The 16,979-nt window shown below is 44.4% G+C and overlaps 1 protein-coding gene across 1 annotated transcript; it reads right to left on the reverse strand.

Moving 5' to 3' along the window:
- Positions 1 to 9,273: 9,273 nt before the first annotated feature.
- LOC119277680 (internalin I-like) lies at positions 9,274 to 12,219 on the reverse strand. Its single transcript, XM_037558981.1, has 6 exons — positions 11,932 to 12,219; positions 11,641 to 11,795; positions 11,299 to 11,516; positions 10,491 to 11,103; positions 9,891 to 10,403; positions 9,274 to 9,774 (listed from the first exon to the last, which is right to left on the reverse strand). Exons 1-6 carry the CDS (start codon positions 12,132 to 12,134, stop codon positions 9,662 to 9,664), a joined length of 1,815 nt encoding a protein of 604 aa, XP_037414878.1. The 5' UTR covers positions 12,135 to 12,219; the 3' UTR covers positions 9,274 to 9,661.
- Between the last annotated feature and the right edge of the window lie 4,760 nt (positions 12,220 to 16,979).

Below are 16,979 nucleotides of genomic sequence, written 5' to 3' on the forward strand. Positions count from 1 at the left end.
GGAGGACGGAGGCGCGGCGGGGCGGCAATGGGCGACGGGGCCGGGGCGCGCTGGGGTCGCGCAGGGCGAGCGATGGGTGGATCCCTGATCCAGATCGGGGGGGAAGTGGGAGGACGAAGGGATAGGGTTAGGGTTTGGTGTGGATCGGGGGATTAAGGGGAGTGGGGTGAGGCCGGATGGGCCAGGTGGGCCGGCCTGGTGGGGTTGTGGCCTGCTGGGGTGGAGCCCAGTGGGGGGGTTGCTTTCTCTTTCTTTTTTTAGCTTTGTTTTCTGTTTTATTCTTTTCCTTTTTCTTTATTTTCTTTTCTGTTTTTGCTAATTGTTTGGGCACCAAATGAGTTTGGTAAAATATGAGAGTTGGACCACAAATCACAGCACAATATATCCTACCACCAAAAACTAGTTTGGGGTAAATATCATTTCATATTTATTTTGTATTAATAAAAAGGTTATTAAATAATGTTTTCAGCCACTGTTTGAGGTTGTTTAAGTCACTTATCAAATTTTAATAATGTTGTTTACAATTTTATCATAGACTCTGACTTATCTAATATTTATTGAACATTTTAGTTTTAATATTTGAAAACTTTTAATGTTTGCTTGATCTTGAATTTGTATTTGAATCGGTTTCGAACTAATGCGAGGTTAGCAACAGTAACGGAGGTGATGTGGCATCGTTAACGTGGGATTACTGTAGCTTAATTATCCGGGTGTCACAACTAGTGCATGTCAGTCGGTGGAACCTGTCTCACGTAAGCGTACGTGTAAGGTCGGTCCGGGCCGCTTAATCCCACGATGCCGCCGAAACAAGATAAGACTAGTAGTGGCAAGAAAATTGACAACATCTACGCCCACAACAAATTTGTGTTTTACTCGTGCAAAGAAACTACGCATAGACCTAGCTCTGATACCACTGTTGGGGAACGTTGCCGAAAATAAAAAAACTCTATGCTTCATCAAGATCAATTTATGGAGTCATCTAGCAACAAGAGAGAGGAGTGCATCTACATACCCTTGTAGATCACGAGTGGAAGCGTTCAAGAGAACGGGGTTGAGGGAGTCGTACTCGTCGTGATCCAAATCACCGAAGATCCTAGTGCCGAACGGACGGCACCTCCACATTCAACACACGTGCGGTTGGGGAAAACGTCTCCTCCTTCTTGATCCAGCAAGGGGGAAGGAGAGGTTGATGGAGATCCAGCAGCACAACGGTGTGGTGGTGGAAGTAGCAGCGATCTCGGCAGGGCTTCGCCAAGCTCAGCGAGCGGGAGAGGTGGTACGAGGGGAGAGGGAGGCGCCAGGGACTAGGGTGCGGCTGCCCTCCCTCCCCTCATCTTTATATAGGAGGCATAGGGGATGCACCGGCCCCCTATAGATCCCATCTCAAGGGGGGCGGCGGCCTAGGGGGGACTTGCCCCCCAAGTCAAGTGGGGTGCCCCCACCCCTAGGGTTTCCAACCCTAGGCGCAGGGGGAGGCCCAAGGGGGGCGCACCAGCCCACCAGGGGCTGGTTCCCTTCCCTCTTCAGCCCACGTGGCCCTCCGGGATAGGTGGCCCCACCCGGTGGACCCCCGAGACCCTTTCGGTGGTCCCGATACAATACCGGTGACCCCCGAAACTTTCCCGGTGGCCGAAACTGGACTTCCTATATACAATTCTTCACCTCCAGACCATTCCGGAACTCCTCTGACGTCTGGGATCTCATCTGGGACTCTGAACAACTTTTGGGTTACCGCATACTAATATCTCTACAACCCTAGCGTCACCGAACCTTAAGTGTGTAGACCCTACGGGTTCGGGAATCATGCCGACATGACCGAGATAGTTCTCCGGCCAATAACCAACAGCGGGATCTGGATACCCATGTTGGCTCCCACATGTTCCACGATGATCTCATCGAATGAACCACGATGTCGAGGATTCAAGTAATCCCGTATACAATTCCCTTCGTCAATCGGTATGTTACTTTCCCGAGATTCGATCGTCGGTATCCCAATACCTTGTTCAATCTCGTTACCAGCAAGTCACTTTACTCATACTGTAATACATGATCCCGTGACCAACCACTTGGTCACATTGAGCTCATTATGATGATGCATTACCGAGTGGGCCCAGAGATACCTCTCCGTCATACGGAGTGACAAATCCCAGTCTCGATCCGTGTCAACCCAACAGACACTTTCGGAGATACCTGTAGTATACCTTTATAGCCACCCAGTTACGTTGTGACGTTTGGTACACCCCAAAGCACTCCTACGGTATCAGGGAGTTACACGATATCATGGTCTAAGGAAATGATACTTGACATTAGAAAAGCACTAGCAAACGAACTACACAATCTTGTGCTATGCTTAGGATTGGGTCTTGTCCATCACATCATTCTCCTAATGATGTGATCCCGTTATCAACGACATCCAATGTCCATAGTCAGGAGACCATGACTAGCTGTTGATCAACGAGCTATTCAACTAGAGGCTTACTAGGGACATGTTGTGGTCTATGTATTCACACATGTATTACGATTTCCGGATAGCAAATTATAGCATGAATAATAGACAATTATCATGAACAAGGAAATATAATAATAATCATTTTATTATTGCCTCTAGGGCATATTTCCAACAGGAAAAGGGGGAAGGGAGAGGAAGAGGAGAACGAAAGGGGGGTGCGCCCCCTCCCCTAGTCCAATTTGGACTCCCTATGGGAGGGGGCGCGGCCACCCCTTGTGGGCTGCCTCCCCTTTCCCCTATGGACCATGTTGGCCCAACAATTCCCCGGGGGGTTCCGATAACCTCCTGGTACTCCCAAAAGCATCTGAAACTTCCCAAAATCATTTTGAGAATCCTCGTCATGTCCGTCATCTCATTCGGGACTCCGAACAATCTTCGGTCACCAAAACACATAACTCATAATACAAATCGTCATCAAACGTTAAGTGTACGGACCCTACGGGTTCGAGAACTATGTAGACATGACTGAGACACATCTCCGGTCAATAACCAATAGTGGAACCTGGATGCTCATATTGGTTCCTACATATTCTACAAAGATCTTTGTCGGTCAAACCGCAATAACAACATACATTATTCCCTTTGTCATCGGTATATTACTTGCCCGAGATTCGATCATTGGTATCTTCATACCTAGTTCAACCTCGTTACCGGCAAGTCTCTTTACTCGTTCCATAATGCATCATCCCGTAACTAACTCATTAGTTACATTGCTTGCAAGGCTTATAGTGATGTGCATTACCGAGAGGGCCCAAAGATACCTCTCTGATCCACGAAGAGACAAATCCTAATCTTGATCTATACCAACCCAACAAACACCTTCAGAGACACCTGTAGAGCATCTTTATAATCACCTAGTTACGTTGTGACGTTTGATAGTACACAAGGTGTTCCTCCGGTAATCGGGAGTTGCATAATCTCATAGTCAAAGGAATATGTATAAGTCATGAAGAAAGCAATAGCAATAAAACTTAACGACCATTATGCTAAGCTAACGGATGGGTCTTGACCATCACATCATTCTCTTAATGATGTGATCCCGTTCATCAAATGACAACACATGTCTATGGTCAGGAAACTTAACCATCTTTGATTAACGAGCTAGCCTAGTAGAGGCATACTAGGGACACTTTGTTTTTTCTATGTATTCACACATGTATCAAGTTTCCGGTTGATACAATTCTAGAATGAATAATAAACATTTATCATGATATAAGGAAATATAAATAACAACTTTATTATTTCCTCTAGGGCATATTTCCTTCAATATAATGGCCTATAAATATTTAGAAAATTTTATATTTAATTTAAATATCAGACGGGTCTAAAAAGGTCAAGAGGTGGAGGGAATTATGGGCCACAAAGGCCCATAAGGAAGTGGTGCAAGGGGGGCGAAATGGACTTGGGAAGGAGTCCTACTCCTCCCCCGCAGCCGGTGCCCCAAGGAGGGTCTTTCCCTCCTTAGTGGCTTCCCCCTCACTATATATGCTAGGGGGTTTTGCTCTATTGAACACACAAGTTTTGGAGCCTCCTATAGTTCTTCTAGTTCTAGTTCTAGTTGGTCCTAATTGACTAATTAGAGCTAGGCTAATCCTCTTGTCCACATAATTAGAAGGATGTGTGGTTCTAATCTCCTTCCTCTAATTCTTCAGTGACGATTAGCTCTGGGCGGCGAAGCGCTGCTGGATCGTGAAGGTTGCACGCTTGCAACCAAATAGAGAGGCCGTGCTTTTGGTCTTCGGTTTGATGGACTATTCATGGGCGGTACAAGGGATCGTTCATCCATGGTTCGAGGGACTCCAAGTATGATTTACACTGACACGTTCTTCTTCCGCTGCAACTCGGTGACGGTAACGATCGTGATCCCAACACGTTATGCATCTTCATATTGATCTTGGGTAAACTTAGGTGCGAAACTTTTTGTTTTCTACTACGTCTTCCAACAGTGTCTTCTTCAAAAGTGTCACAACGATCGCCAAAAAATTCAATGGAATGGGGGTTCGAAATGTACATGCATGTGCAAAACCAAACAATATTTCTTTTATAAAATCTCAACAACACCAATGACGCAGCAGCTAAGTGCGCCCAACCCTTCTAGTTAGTGTATCATTTGTATATGCATACAAACCTTAATTATTTGTAGCCGTGGACCCACTCATGGGGCGCCTCACGATAAGACAACCATGGACACACGCCCCCACTGGATCATCCTTTTTTAACTTAGTTTTCGTTTGTACATGATTTTTTCCCTTAAACTCTTAAGAGTCATAGCCATACTTCCTCCATTCACAATTAATTGAAGTTTTAAACTTTTCCTAAGTCAAACACCATTAAGTTTGACCAAGTCAATAGAAAAATATGCTAACATATATCTACAATATCAAATATTAATGATGCAAACATGTATTGTATGATGAATGTGATTAAATTAACTTGATGTTGTTGATATTGATGTATTTTTATGTACTTGATCAAACGTGAAGATGTTTAATTTAGAACGAAAAAACTAAAACTTAATTAATTTAAAATGAGGGCAGTAGTGTGGTTCAAGCTTTGACTTTGGCTTCAGAAATAATTGGAGCCCAGTGTCTTTGCATCTCCTCTTGAGCTACAACCGCACTCGCGCCAGAACTGCTCCCTTCCTCATGAGGGTCGAGCTATGCCCCTCTATGTTTGCTGCAATCTAGGTGCAGCACCGCATCTTTAGTTTTCTCTTCCCTGCTTCCTTTACATCTTGACAAAGTATACCTTGTCTAATCACATTCATTCGCCTAATTGGTTCCTGGACCCATTAGATTTTGTTTTTGCAGTAAAATTAATTTCATTTCAATCAAGGTGGTTCATTACAATCTTCTTGGTAAAGAGCGCCGATTTCGTCTAGGCCATGGCGGAGCCAGATGGCCGTGCGAGTAGATGATCTACCCATCTGTGCTAAAGTATGAGCTACATTATTTTGGCTTCTCCTAACATGTGCTATAGAGAATCACACCCAGACTTAAGTAGTTGCTTCCCTTCCTCAACTAAAGCAGCCACTGGAAATCTATTTGACGTGTCATCCATAAGCATTTGAGTAGCCACATAACAGTCCATTTCGACGGTAAAAGCCTCTGTGATCCACTCCAAGGCCAGTGCAATGCCTTCTGACGTGTTGAAACTTCCGCTTCAAGGGCGCTAGAACATGTACAAAGCGACATGATGCAAAGACGACATGTCCTTCTCGGTTCTGCAGTAACATACCCGCTCCTCCTGTCCCGTTCTCCTCCCTGAACGCTTCATTTGTATTCAGATTGTTCCAGCCCACCGCCGGCCGGTTCCATCTCTTACATGTACTTGCATCTTTTACTTGCACCGGTTGGCAGCATGGCTATGTCCATCCTGGTACACCAGCATCTTCCCCTTCTCCAAATTTTTTGCAGGCTGCTTTAAGCACAAGAGCGACATCATATAACTATTCAAAAATCAACGGGACATAGCAATGGGAGTCGTCAGCTTGCGGTGTGTCAGCTCGTTATGCACATGCCAAGTTCTCCATAGTGCCATCAATATAAGAAGTCGGTCCTCCTCACTTCACTTATTGAGAGATGCATCAACCACTCCCGTCTTGTATGGTCGATGTTTTCCAGCTGGGGCATCCTCCGGTGCTCACTCATCGCATGAGTCGCGTGGAAAGTATCCTCGCGTTCCACACCACAGATCATGCATATGTCGATCTTTCTCTTTGCCTTATTTTCCATCGTAGCCAGAGAGTTTGTGACAAGCCGCCAAGCAAACACATGTACCATTGGAGGGGCAGGGCACCCCCACAATGCTTCCGAGACAGCATGTGTGCCGTCCGGTGCCCTGCTCGTGGCGCATGATGACGTGCGGTCCCTCTCGTCCAGGGCAAGTCGGTAGGTGCTCCATACAGTGAAGACACCCGTGGGATCGGGCGCCTAGGCGAGGACATCCTCGAAGCCCCTTGTTGATAGCTTGATCTTTGTGATAACCGCAACATCCATGGGAAGGAGCTGGCGTCGTAGGAGAGATCTCCATTCCACCTCCCGGCATCATCCAGTAGCTCCGCCATGCATCTCAAGCGACATGTACCTCTCGGTGACTCCGGCTTGAAGGAGAAAGGGCAGGGGAGCCAAGGGTCCCTCCAAATGCGGATGTGTTCCCCGTTTCCTACCCTCTAAATCAAGCCCTTCTTGGGAAGTTCGAGGCCATAGTGGATAGCGTGCCAAGTCGGCGAGGCATTACCTAAAACACAGTATCTTCGAAGTTACCACTAGGGTAGTACCTTGCCTTGAGAACCTGGGCGCACAGTGAATCCGGCCATGTAATGAGACGCCACGCTTGCCTTGCTAACAAGGCTTGATTAAACAAACAGAAATCCCGGAACCCCAAGCCACCTCTGCACTTAGGCTCGATGATCTTGTCAAATGACAACCAATGTACCTTGCGTTGTTCCTGTTTGGATCCCTACCAGAAGTTCCATACCAGCCTTGATAAATCATCACAAACGGACACAGGAAGCTTAAACACGCCCATAACATATGTTGGGATGTCACTTAATAAAAGTTTCCTTTCTCGCTTGAGAAATAGTGTCCCCCCAGATGTGAGCCTTTCCTGTAGATTTTGGAATTTCCCTCTATGCATCCTTTCATCAAGTATTGGTAATCCCAAATATTTGGATTCAAACTCCTCTTGCACCACATCAAGGATTTGTCTAACCTCTTGTTGGATGTCAATAGGGCAACTGTCTCCAAATTGAATAGAGCATTTTTGGGGATTTATGAGCTGGCCAGTTGCTTGGGCATACCTTGAAATGACTCCTTTGACAAAATTTGCTTGCTCAGGATTTGCTTTGAAAAACAAAAGTGTGTCATCCGCAAAGAGGAGATGAGAGATACCAGGGGCACCTCTACAAATTTTAATTTGCTCAAAAGTTCCAGCTTCTGCTAGATTATAGCTTAAGCAGTCGCAGTTCATTGATGCAATGGAATATGTATGCACGTGACTCTTCCCTGCATGATGTTTGAATTTCTTGGACGTTCTCCACCTACTGCATACAGCACAATCACAAACATATATAGGTCTTCCCTGCTTGCTTGAGAGCTCAAAAAACTCGTTTTGTTGCGTTCGGTGTGTTCTAGGCAGTATGGTTTTGTCTCCATGAACAGAGAAATTAGGGCTTCCTGCAAACACATGTGGTCAGAAATTGGGTTGGGCAATTCAGATTTCAAAGAGGATATGGAAAGTCTTTTTTTTTTGCTACACCACTTCAGTTTTTACAAAAAGAACTGTATATGTTCCAAGGAAGAATTTTCAAAACAGCCATCATAGAACTTACGATACAAGGTTTACGATGTAAGATACTTTTGATGTGAATAAAAAATTGTACCAGACTATCATCACGTGTTGACCAAGTGGGTTGCCCAAATTTTCGCCGCTAAACATTGTAGTGTCAAAAATGCTCTTATATTATGGGACGGAGGGAGTACATAACTTGTATATTGTAGGACTCTTCTCCTTCAACGTGAGAAATTCATCCATTTTTATATAGTAATAGTAGTACTCTTCTCCTAGAACATGAGAAACGCATCCTTTTTTAATACTACAACCGTGTGTTTTGAAAAAGAAACCTGCCTTATATTTATTCTACAGTATTTATGTGAGTCTATCTGCTGCCACATTGCTTTGAAAAAAAACCATATATGTTCCGTTTGTCGACCCAAAACTCATTTAAGCCCATGAGCTCAAGCAGACCTTTTTTAGTCCAACATCTCCAGACTCTAGAGTACCAAGGTTTGTCTTGTCTGTATGCATTGTACATATCACCTTTCATGTAATACGATATATACACCATAAGCCTTCGGGCCATAGTCAATATATAACTGGAGTTATTAAAATGAATTAATTCCATGTATAACCAGATTAAATTATATTGTGTCTCATTTCTTGTGGTTCCGTAGCACACATGGGCATCTTACTAGTAAGAAAACAATCCCGTAGGAAGAATTCATGCATCGGAACGATGTCATCTTCAATGGGATCCATCTCCCTCTGCGAGCGTGGTGTTGTAGGACTTGCGAAAATACTTAGATTGGTGAAAGTGTAGCCAATCGTCTCATAGATCTCGTGCCTCGAGATCCACCTCCATATGTCCTTCTCTCAAACTTGTATGCCCATGCTGGTTTATGGGATGAAGTTGCAAGAATAAGGGGTCTGATGAAACAAAAGAACTTGAGTATAGAAACTGGCTTGAGTTGGAAACCATTCTCGAGTTCCGAGCTGGTGACACCGGCCATACGCAAGCACAAGAGATCTACGCAATAGTTGGCTGATTAGAGAAATTAAAGACATTGACTACGTACCAGACACAAGCATTGTGCTCCATTACATGTCAGATGAGCTCAAGGAGTGTCTGCTTCAGCACAGCGAGAAGATTGCTGTGGCATTGGTTTGATTACAGTACATCACCCAACAAAACCAACAAGGATCTTTAAGAATCTCCGTGTGTTTGCAAATTTCTATAATTGTTTCTGTATAGTTTTTTTATGGGAATTGTTTCTGTACAGTTAGTTTATCGTACAGTTATAGCTGTGTATAGTTATATGAACAATTCGATTTCACCAGCAGCTTGTTTCGCAACTTCCGGAAGTCCGTAGCTGGTTAGAAGAACAAATACGTCCATTAATTGTTATTTTCCACCCAGGAAGGAACAAAATGATCGACATAGGAACAATGTTTACATGGAAAATGCTGCACCTCATGGACTCTCCTTCGTTTACCATGTATTGCTCATGGGTAATAAGACTGATCATGATCAAATGGCAAATACTTTAAGACAAAAATCATCCTACATCAGGAAGCATCAACCATTTGAACCCATGGTCACATCTGAACAACATAACACAAATGCCCTCTGTTAAAACAAATGAAATGACTGAATACATACTTCAGGATCACAAAGGCATATAAATCATACAAGCAAATTCTTCATGTTACAACTCAGACAGTTGGCAGTATACAGTGAGAGAAGCACTATTTAATCAAATGACGAGCTGTCTTTAGCTAATTCAAAATTGCGATGTCCCCCGAGAAAATAGATGCACTATTCAATCAAATGACGAGACTGAAGTGCATGAGAAAAGCAAACCAGAACTTGTCTCATTCCATCCGTCGCAGCTCTGGTGGAAGCTGCACATCATGTAACACTGAATTCGATTGGGTAAGATCTTGGATCTCCAGCATTTTCTCCCTGCTGTATTTTATCCTTTGATCTGTTTAAATCAAAAGGCAAATTTGTTATCATATGTTATAAAGCACATAGCTCACTCGGATTATATTCCTTCTAACTGAAAGAGAATAAAGCAGATTGAAGTTACATCACCCTTACCCATGAAGAAGATACCAGAATGCCTGCTAGAATCAGCCGAGCTATTAAAAACTTTTGTTTTTGCCCGTGGAAGATGCCTAGACTTGCGAACTTGTGAAGTACCGATGTGGCTTGGTTGAAGTTCCTGAATTAGTTCATGTCTCAACTCTATCATCGGGTGATGGCTACGAAATGATGAGATGGCATACTCTGTTAAGACCCAGCAGCCACTTAAATCCAACACATGTAGTTGGGCAGGGGGCACAAATTGCAGAAGCCCAGAGTTTGATAATACACTCCCACAAAATCCAAGATGTATCAAATTTGAGGCAGAAGACAGGGCATGCAATGCGGGATCAGACAAGAAATCACTTTTCAGGTACAAATATTTTAGTGCTCTAAAGGATGCCATGGGAGGTATAACTTCATCTGACAGTGGTGCATCCTCCAGATTTAGACTTTCAAGATATATGAGATGCTCAAGTAGAGGCAGAGACAGTATTTTCTCTGAGTTTGCTTCAACACAAGTGAACCCTGTCATATGATAGAATTCAGTTTCTCAAAGAGAAAGCATGTTTATTTAATCAAGAAAAAGAAATAAATGCAAAGCAAAAAAGCAACCTTTGATACTTGTATGACTTAGATCTATCACTCTCAATGAAGGCATCATGCTGATATATACTAGAGCAGAATCATCAACTTTTGTATAAGCTAAAGACAGTGAAGCCAGGTTTGGAACTGTTCCTGCCAAAATACATGGTGCCTGAGAGGTTATTCCAGTATTCTTGAGGCTTAGATATCTCAGCTTCATTCCAATATTTGCAACATACTCGATTGCATCGTCAGTTACTCTGCTCAAGCTAAGGTCCAAATGCTCTAGACTTTTCATCTTTTGCAGGCCATATAAGTTGCTTAAAGAACAACCAGACATATCCAAGAATGAAAATGAGCTTGCTACGATGCTAGAGAACACTTCATCAACGTCAACAATTGAGGCTGCAGAGGCCGTAAACTTTTGCAGAGGAATATGAACTTCAGAATCACCGCCACGAATGGAATAAATTGTACAGTTGCTCATATTAAGATATTTCATGTTTGGAAGAGGTGGTAGACGAGTCACATGTGTCCAAGAAACATTTAAGAACCTCAATCTTGTAAACGCCTTAAGGATTGAAGCTCCCTCATCAGTAATTTCACTACCCCATATATCAAGGTGCTCAAGTTGTGTCAATACCTGGAACAGTAACAACTATAAATTAATACTCCATTACGCGTCATTCAAAAAGAAATGAGCAAGCAGTGGCATACTGATATGTAAATATGCTATCAGAAAATATAAAGATTACAAGATGAGACAAGGTTAGCATAGGAGAATCTCTCTGCATCCGTTAATGGGGGAAAAATGGTCGCACATCATGAGAGTATGTACCTGTAATGACCGCAACGCTTTGTCGGTCATATGAATTCCTCCCAAATCTAGCAAATTTAAACCTTTTAGTGCTGAAATGAGCATCACTCCATTGTCAGTCAATCCAGTCTCAGATAAGTGTAGCTTCTCCAGACTATCAATGGAGACTATATGTTTGATGCCGGCATCAGTTATCCTAGAGCATCTCGACAGGTCCAATTCTTTTAGCATACTCATGCCTGAATCATCAGAGCAATTTTGTTTTAGTAAGGCAATTAATTTCTTCAATCAAACTAAGTCATGTTTCGAAACTATGTACTGGAAATCATGGTTTCATTATAGAAATAGACTCGCGAGTTGTACCGGACAGTGCCCAGATCGCGGAGTGGTCGACCTTCTTGCAGTCCGCCAGCTTGAGGATGCCCAGGTAACGGAAGGAGCCGAGGTAAGCCAGCCACTCCGCATCTACGGCGATGTTGCCGCTGAAGTCGATCTCCTGCACCGAGTGCTGGAAAACCCTGCGCACACAAGCACGATTCATCCGCACGCGGCAGGAAGCAACAGATCCAGAAACGGAACAGCGCAAAACCACTCATGGTAGAGAAAACAAAGAAAAGATCGGGCATGTCTGGGTGGAGAAGGCGGGGCGCTTACTCGAGGAGGGAGGGGGAAAGGAGGCGGCGAGCGGCGAGGCGGCTGAGGAGCGCGTCGGCCAGCTGCCCGGGCAGGCGCTCGAGGGACCGGCGTTGGCGGCGCCAGGCCTCCACGGATGCTCGGCACCGCGCCGCTGCGTCGATGCAGCGGTCGACGAGCCGCGGCTCGCCCGCGTTTCCGGCGGAGGCGGAGGCGGCTGCCATGGGTTGGACGGCACGGCAAGTCAGGCGCTTCGGTGCGAGCCGCCGCTTGACGGGAGGGGGCGAAATGATGGGATCTGGGGGTCCTCGCAGAGCTCCGCACGGCGTAGGATTTGTTACTAGTAGATGTTTGTATTAATCATGTAGTAGTACTTCCTTGGCTCTCAAGCTTTGTAATTCCTATTTTTTCAAGGTAACTCTCTAATTCGTTGGCCTCAAGTAATCATGTATTCCCTCCCTCTGTGGGAGAGTATGGTGCTACCCAGGCTCATGTGCTACCTGTGAGTCTGATTCTCAGATCGGATGGCATATGGGGCTTGTTGGATCTGCTGAATCAATGCGCATATTAGGAGGGTTTTTTTGCAGATGTTGCAGAGTTACCGGGATGCGTCCGATCTGAGAATCCGACGGCTTAAGAGCCCATGATAGTATCACGGTTGCATCTTAGTCTGTATTGCACTAGATATTTTCTCCTCCCTCCGTAAAGAAATATAAGAGCGTTTAGATCACTATTTTAGAGTATTTACTTAATTCTCAAGCAATATGTGTGCTTCTGCCCGGATATCTCTCTCTCGTTCTCAACGTTTCACTTGAAACACGTTATCACGCATTTTCGCTCTACACATCAGAGCAATAGGACGAACATACAGAAATAACAGATTAGAAGAACAAATGTTGTCGATTTCCATCGATGCAGGATTGAAGAACTCAATTCTAGGATTGAAAGTATGACTAGAGGGGGGTGATTAGACTACTTGATCAAATAAAAATCTATCATTTTCCCATTTTTAGTTGTGGGCAGATTTTAGCAATTAGCACAAGTCAAGTAATCAACCTACACATGCAATTCTAAGAGTGTACCAACGGAAAGTAAAACATTGCATATGAAGGTAAAGGGAAGGGTTTGAAGAAGACAAACGCAATGAAGACACGGAGATTTTTGGCGTGGTTACGATAGGTGGTGCTATCGTACGTCCACGTTGATGGAGACTTCAACCCACGAAGGGTAACGGCTGCGGGAGTCCACGGAGGGCTCCACCCACAAAGGATCCACGAAGAAGCAACCTTGTCTATCCCACCATGGCCATCGTCCATGAAGGACTTGCCTTACTCGGATAGATCTTCACGAAGTAGGCGATCTCCTTGCCCTTACAAACTTCTTGGTTCAACTCCACATCATGTCGGAGGCTCCCAAGAGACACCTAACCAATCTATGAGACACCACTCTCCAAAAGGTAATAGACGGTGTGTTGATGATGAACTCCTTGCTCTTGTGCTTCAAATGATAGTCTCTCCAACACTCAACTCCCTCGCACAGATTTGGATATGGTGGAAAGATGATTTGAGTGGAAAGCAATTTGGGGAAGGCTAGAAATCAAGATTCTTGTGGTAGGATTGGAATATCTTGATCTCAACACATGAGTAGGTGGTTCTCTCTCAAAAAATGTATGGTAGAAGTGTAGGCGCGTCCTGATGGCTCTCTCACAGATGAAGAAGGGGTGGAGGGGTATATATAGCCTCCACACAAAATCCAACCGTTACACACATTTGACCCATCTCAGTGAGACTGGATGATTAAAATCGGTGGCACCGATTAGTTCAAAAATGGGAACATTAGAAATCTCGGTGGGACCGACTGGAACAACTCGGTGAGACCGATGTGCCAGGGCTTAGGGCAAACATTATCTCGGTGGCACCAATTGCATCAACTCGGTGAGACTGAAGTGAAGCAATAGGGCAACAGAGAATCTGCCAAGCCAACTCGGTGAGACCGAAGTAAATGCAACAAGTCACGGAGTGTTGGCAGGGCCATCTTGGTGAGACCGAGAACTGTATTGGTGAGATCAAATTGTTAGGGTTTCTGGCTGTGGCTATGTCATATGAACTCGATGACGCTAGATAGAAAGAATCGATGGGGCCGAGTTGGAGTTTAGGGTTTTGACATATTTGGATGGAGAAAGTGGTTGAGGGTTTTGGAGCAATATCACTAAACATTTGAGCAGGAAAGCCATTAAGCAACACCTCATCCCCTTTTAATAGTATTGACTTTTCTATGGACTCAATGTGATCTTGCATCACTAAAATAAAGATGGAGAGTCTTGAGCTTTTGCCAATATATGTCCTTAGCATTTTGAGGGGTCCACATCTCTAGTCCATGCCATGCCATTCACTGAACTTCTGAAATATTTATCTTGAATGGATATTAGTTTAATGAGCTATATGTTGTTATGAATTACCAAAACCACCCGGGGATTAGTTGCATTTTCAATCTCTCCCTTAACATATAGATCAAAGCTTCGACAAATGATAAAATGGATGAAATACATCGTCGCTTTGAGAAGTATGTGATAGACAAGAGCTCCCCCTAAATTTGTGCATTATTTGAAATTTGCGTTTGAATGCAAATGCACAATCGATTAGAATCATGGGTCACTCTTCCATGTCACATACAGCTTGGTGGAGCGCACAAAATGAAAAGATGAAATAACATGCACGCATCACCAAATACAAGTGAATGATCATACATAAGCAATCATAGGAATATGCATTTAAGCACACATTAAACATAGTGTGATCAAACACACAACCACATAAAGTATCTCACAAGCATAAAGAAATAAGTAGCATCAATCAAACGAATGAAGTAGCAACTGGCAATAAAACCAACAAGCAAAAGAATGAGACACTTTCTCTCTCTTGAAGCCTATGATCTATACATTTTCTCCCCCTTTGGCAACAAGTTACCAAAAAGCTTGAAAACATATAGTGCTATACGACACTCTCGGCACAATCTCTGGGAACTCCTGAAGGGGTCTTCTGGCTTGTTGCTCCGGTGTGCATAGATGGCGTTGAGAGAACTGCTTCTGCAAATGTCACGGTTGATGTCTGTTGAGCTGGTGGAGTTGACACTGGTGGTGGCACTGTGGCAGTGGCGGCTGGAGTAGAGTGTGTAGTCCTGGTGTCTACAACTGTCTCAGCTGATGACCTTTGTGCCCTAGGCACTGTCTAGAATCTGCCAATGGTAGATCTGTCATCACTATCCTCAGCATCATCTCTCAGCTTCTCCATAATAGATTGGATCCTTGTAACATTGACATCAAGATTATACATTTTATCCTCAACTATCCGCTCTAGGCTCTCTTGATTCTTGTCTAAGTTGGCCAGACTTTGCTCAATCCTCAGAGTTGCTTCCAGCAGATATGTCAGTTGGTCTTGCTTTGATTTGGATGCACTATTGATGCATTGGGTGCACTAGCTACCTTTGCTGCTTTGGATGCTTTTACCTTTTCTGCCTTCTCTTGCGCCTCAACTGAAGTTGGATGTGAAGAATCCATCACCACTTCATTATCTTCAAATTCTAGCCGAAGAGGAAGGTGCTCTCTATCAAGCAGATATGTGTCTGTACCAACCTTGGAGCTGATAAGCATCTGGATGTGTAGTGCATATCCACATGACCTCTTCTGATCAACAACAGTCCTTTTGATTGTCTCTACAATCAGGCTCATGACTTTGAACTTTTGTGGTATATCAAACAAGTGCAGCAAGTTGATGAGTGGTCACGGATCATCCTCTCATCTCTAGACTTAGGCAACAAGGTGTGCCTCAAGATATAGTTTATGGTGGCCAAACCAGCAAGAAAAAAGTAGATAGAGCCAAACTTGTGTGTATCCAATGGCTCATCAGGAATGATCTTGTACATGTGTGCCATTGTGTTGTGATCCATCCTGAGTTTTCCATGTACATCAATATCATTTTCTCCTTCTTCGGGGGCATTGATAAGAGCAACCCTCTCTGAGATTCATGACTGGTATCTAGTGCCCTCAGACATCCACACAATTTTTCCATCTGGATAGAAGTGTGCAGTGGAATAAAACTGCATCACCATCTCATCATTCCACTTTGTGAGCTTTTGTCCAACAAAAGCATCAACACCTGTCAGCCTGATGCTCTCATGAACATAGGGGAAGTAATCTTCATTGTTATCTATGTACTTCCAATCCACCCACTTCATGTTGCTTATGATGGGCTTCTTGTCAAGAAGCACTGTCTCATAAAAGTCTTGTTGTTCTCTGGTATGGAAACGATAGTCAACAGCTGTTCTCCTCCTTACTGAGTATGGATCAGTTTTCCTCCATTGTCTCAGTCCACTATCCTTCCTGTGTTTCATGTTTTCAGCCACTGGATGTCCATCATCATGATTTGGAATCTTTTGCTTCAACTTCCTTAGCACTTGTGGCTCTTCATCCTCTTGAACATCTGGCACTGGGGCCTTGTTCTTTTAGCAGCAGTGATGTTTCTTGTGGATCTCTTGGGAGCAGAAACCTTAGGTGCAGGCTTTGGCTTGGACTTGGAGGGTGCACCTGCAGATTTCATGGCATCTGCCATTAACTTCTGAGACTTGGCAGGGGGTGCAGCTGGTTCTTCCTCCTCATCTTCATCATCCACCATCATGGATGGTATACCAATCACTCTAGCAATGGTCTTCTTTACTCTCTCTTTCCTATGTTTCTTCCCATCAGCAGCTTCTTCTTCTCTTGGCTCAAGAGTAAATTCCATAGTCTCTTGTGGAATTCTTGGTTCCTGGCTGTCGGCATTCTGGGAACGGGGGTACCTAGACTTGCCTGCCTGCGGCCTACGGCGTGGCTCAAGGGGTGGCCCAGTACGACCCATCTTCATCAACACAAGCTCAAGACCCTCGCGAGGGGCCAAGCCTCGCGGGGCGAACGGCAGGAAGCTTCCTCAGGCACGGCCTCATCAGGCTGGCTCACGAGGAGGCGGAGAGATCAAGGCGGGGTACCTCACGAGGTGCCCCGTGACACAAGCCATGACGACCAAGCCAGGCGGGCG

The sequence above is a fragment of the Triticum dicoccoides genome, chromosome 3B, assembly GCF_002162155.2.
Source record: "Triticum dicoccoides isolate Atlit2015 ecotype Zavitan chromosome 3B, WEW_v2.0, whole genome shotgun sequence".
Taxonomy (NCBI): Eukaryota; Viridiplantae; Streptophyta; class Magnoliopsida; order Poales; family Poaceae; genus Triticum; species Triticum dicoccoides.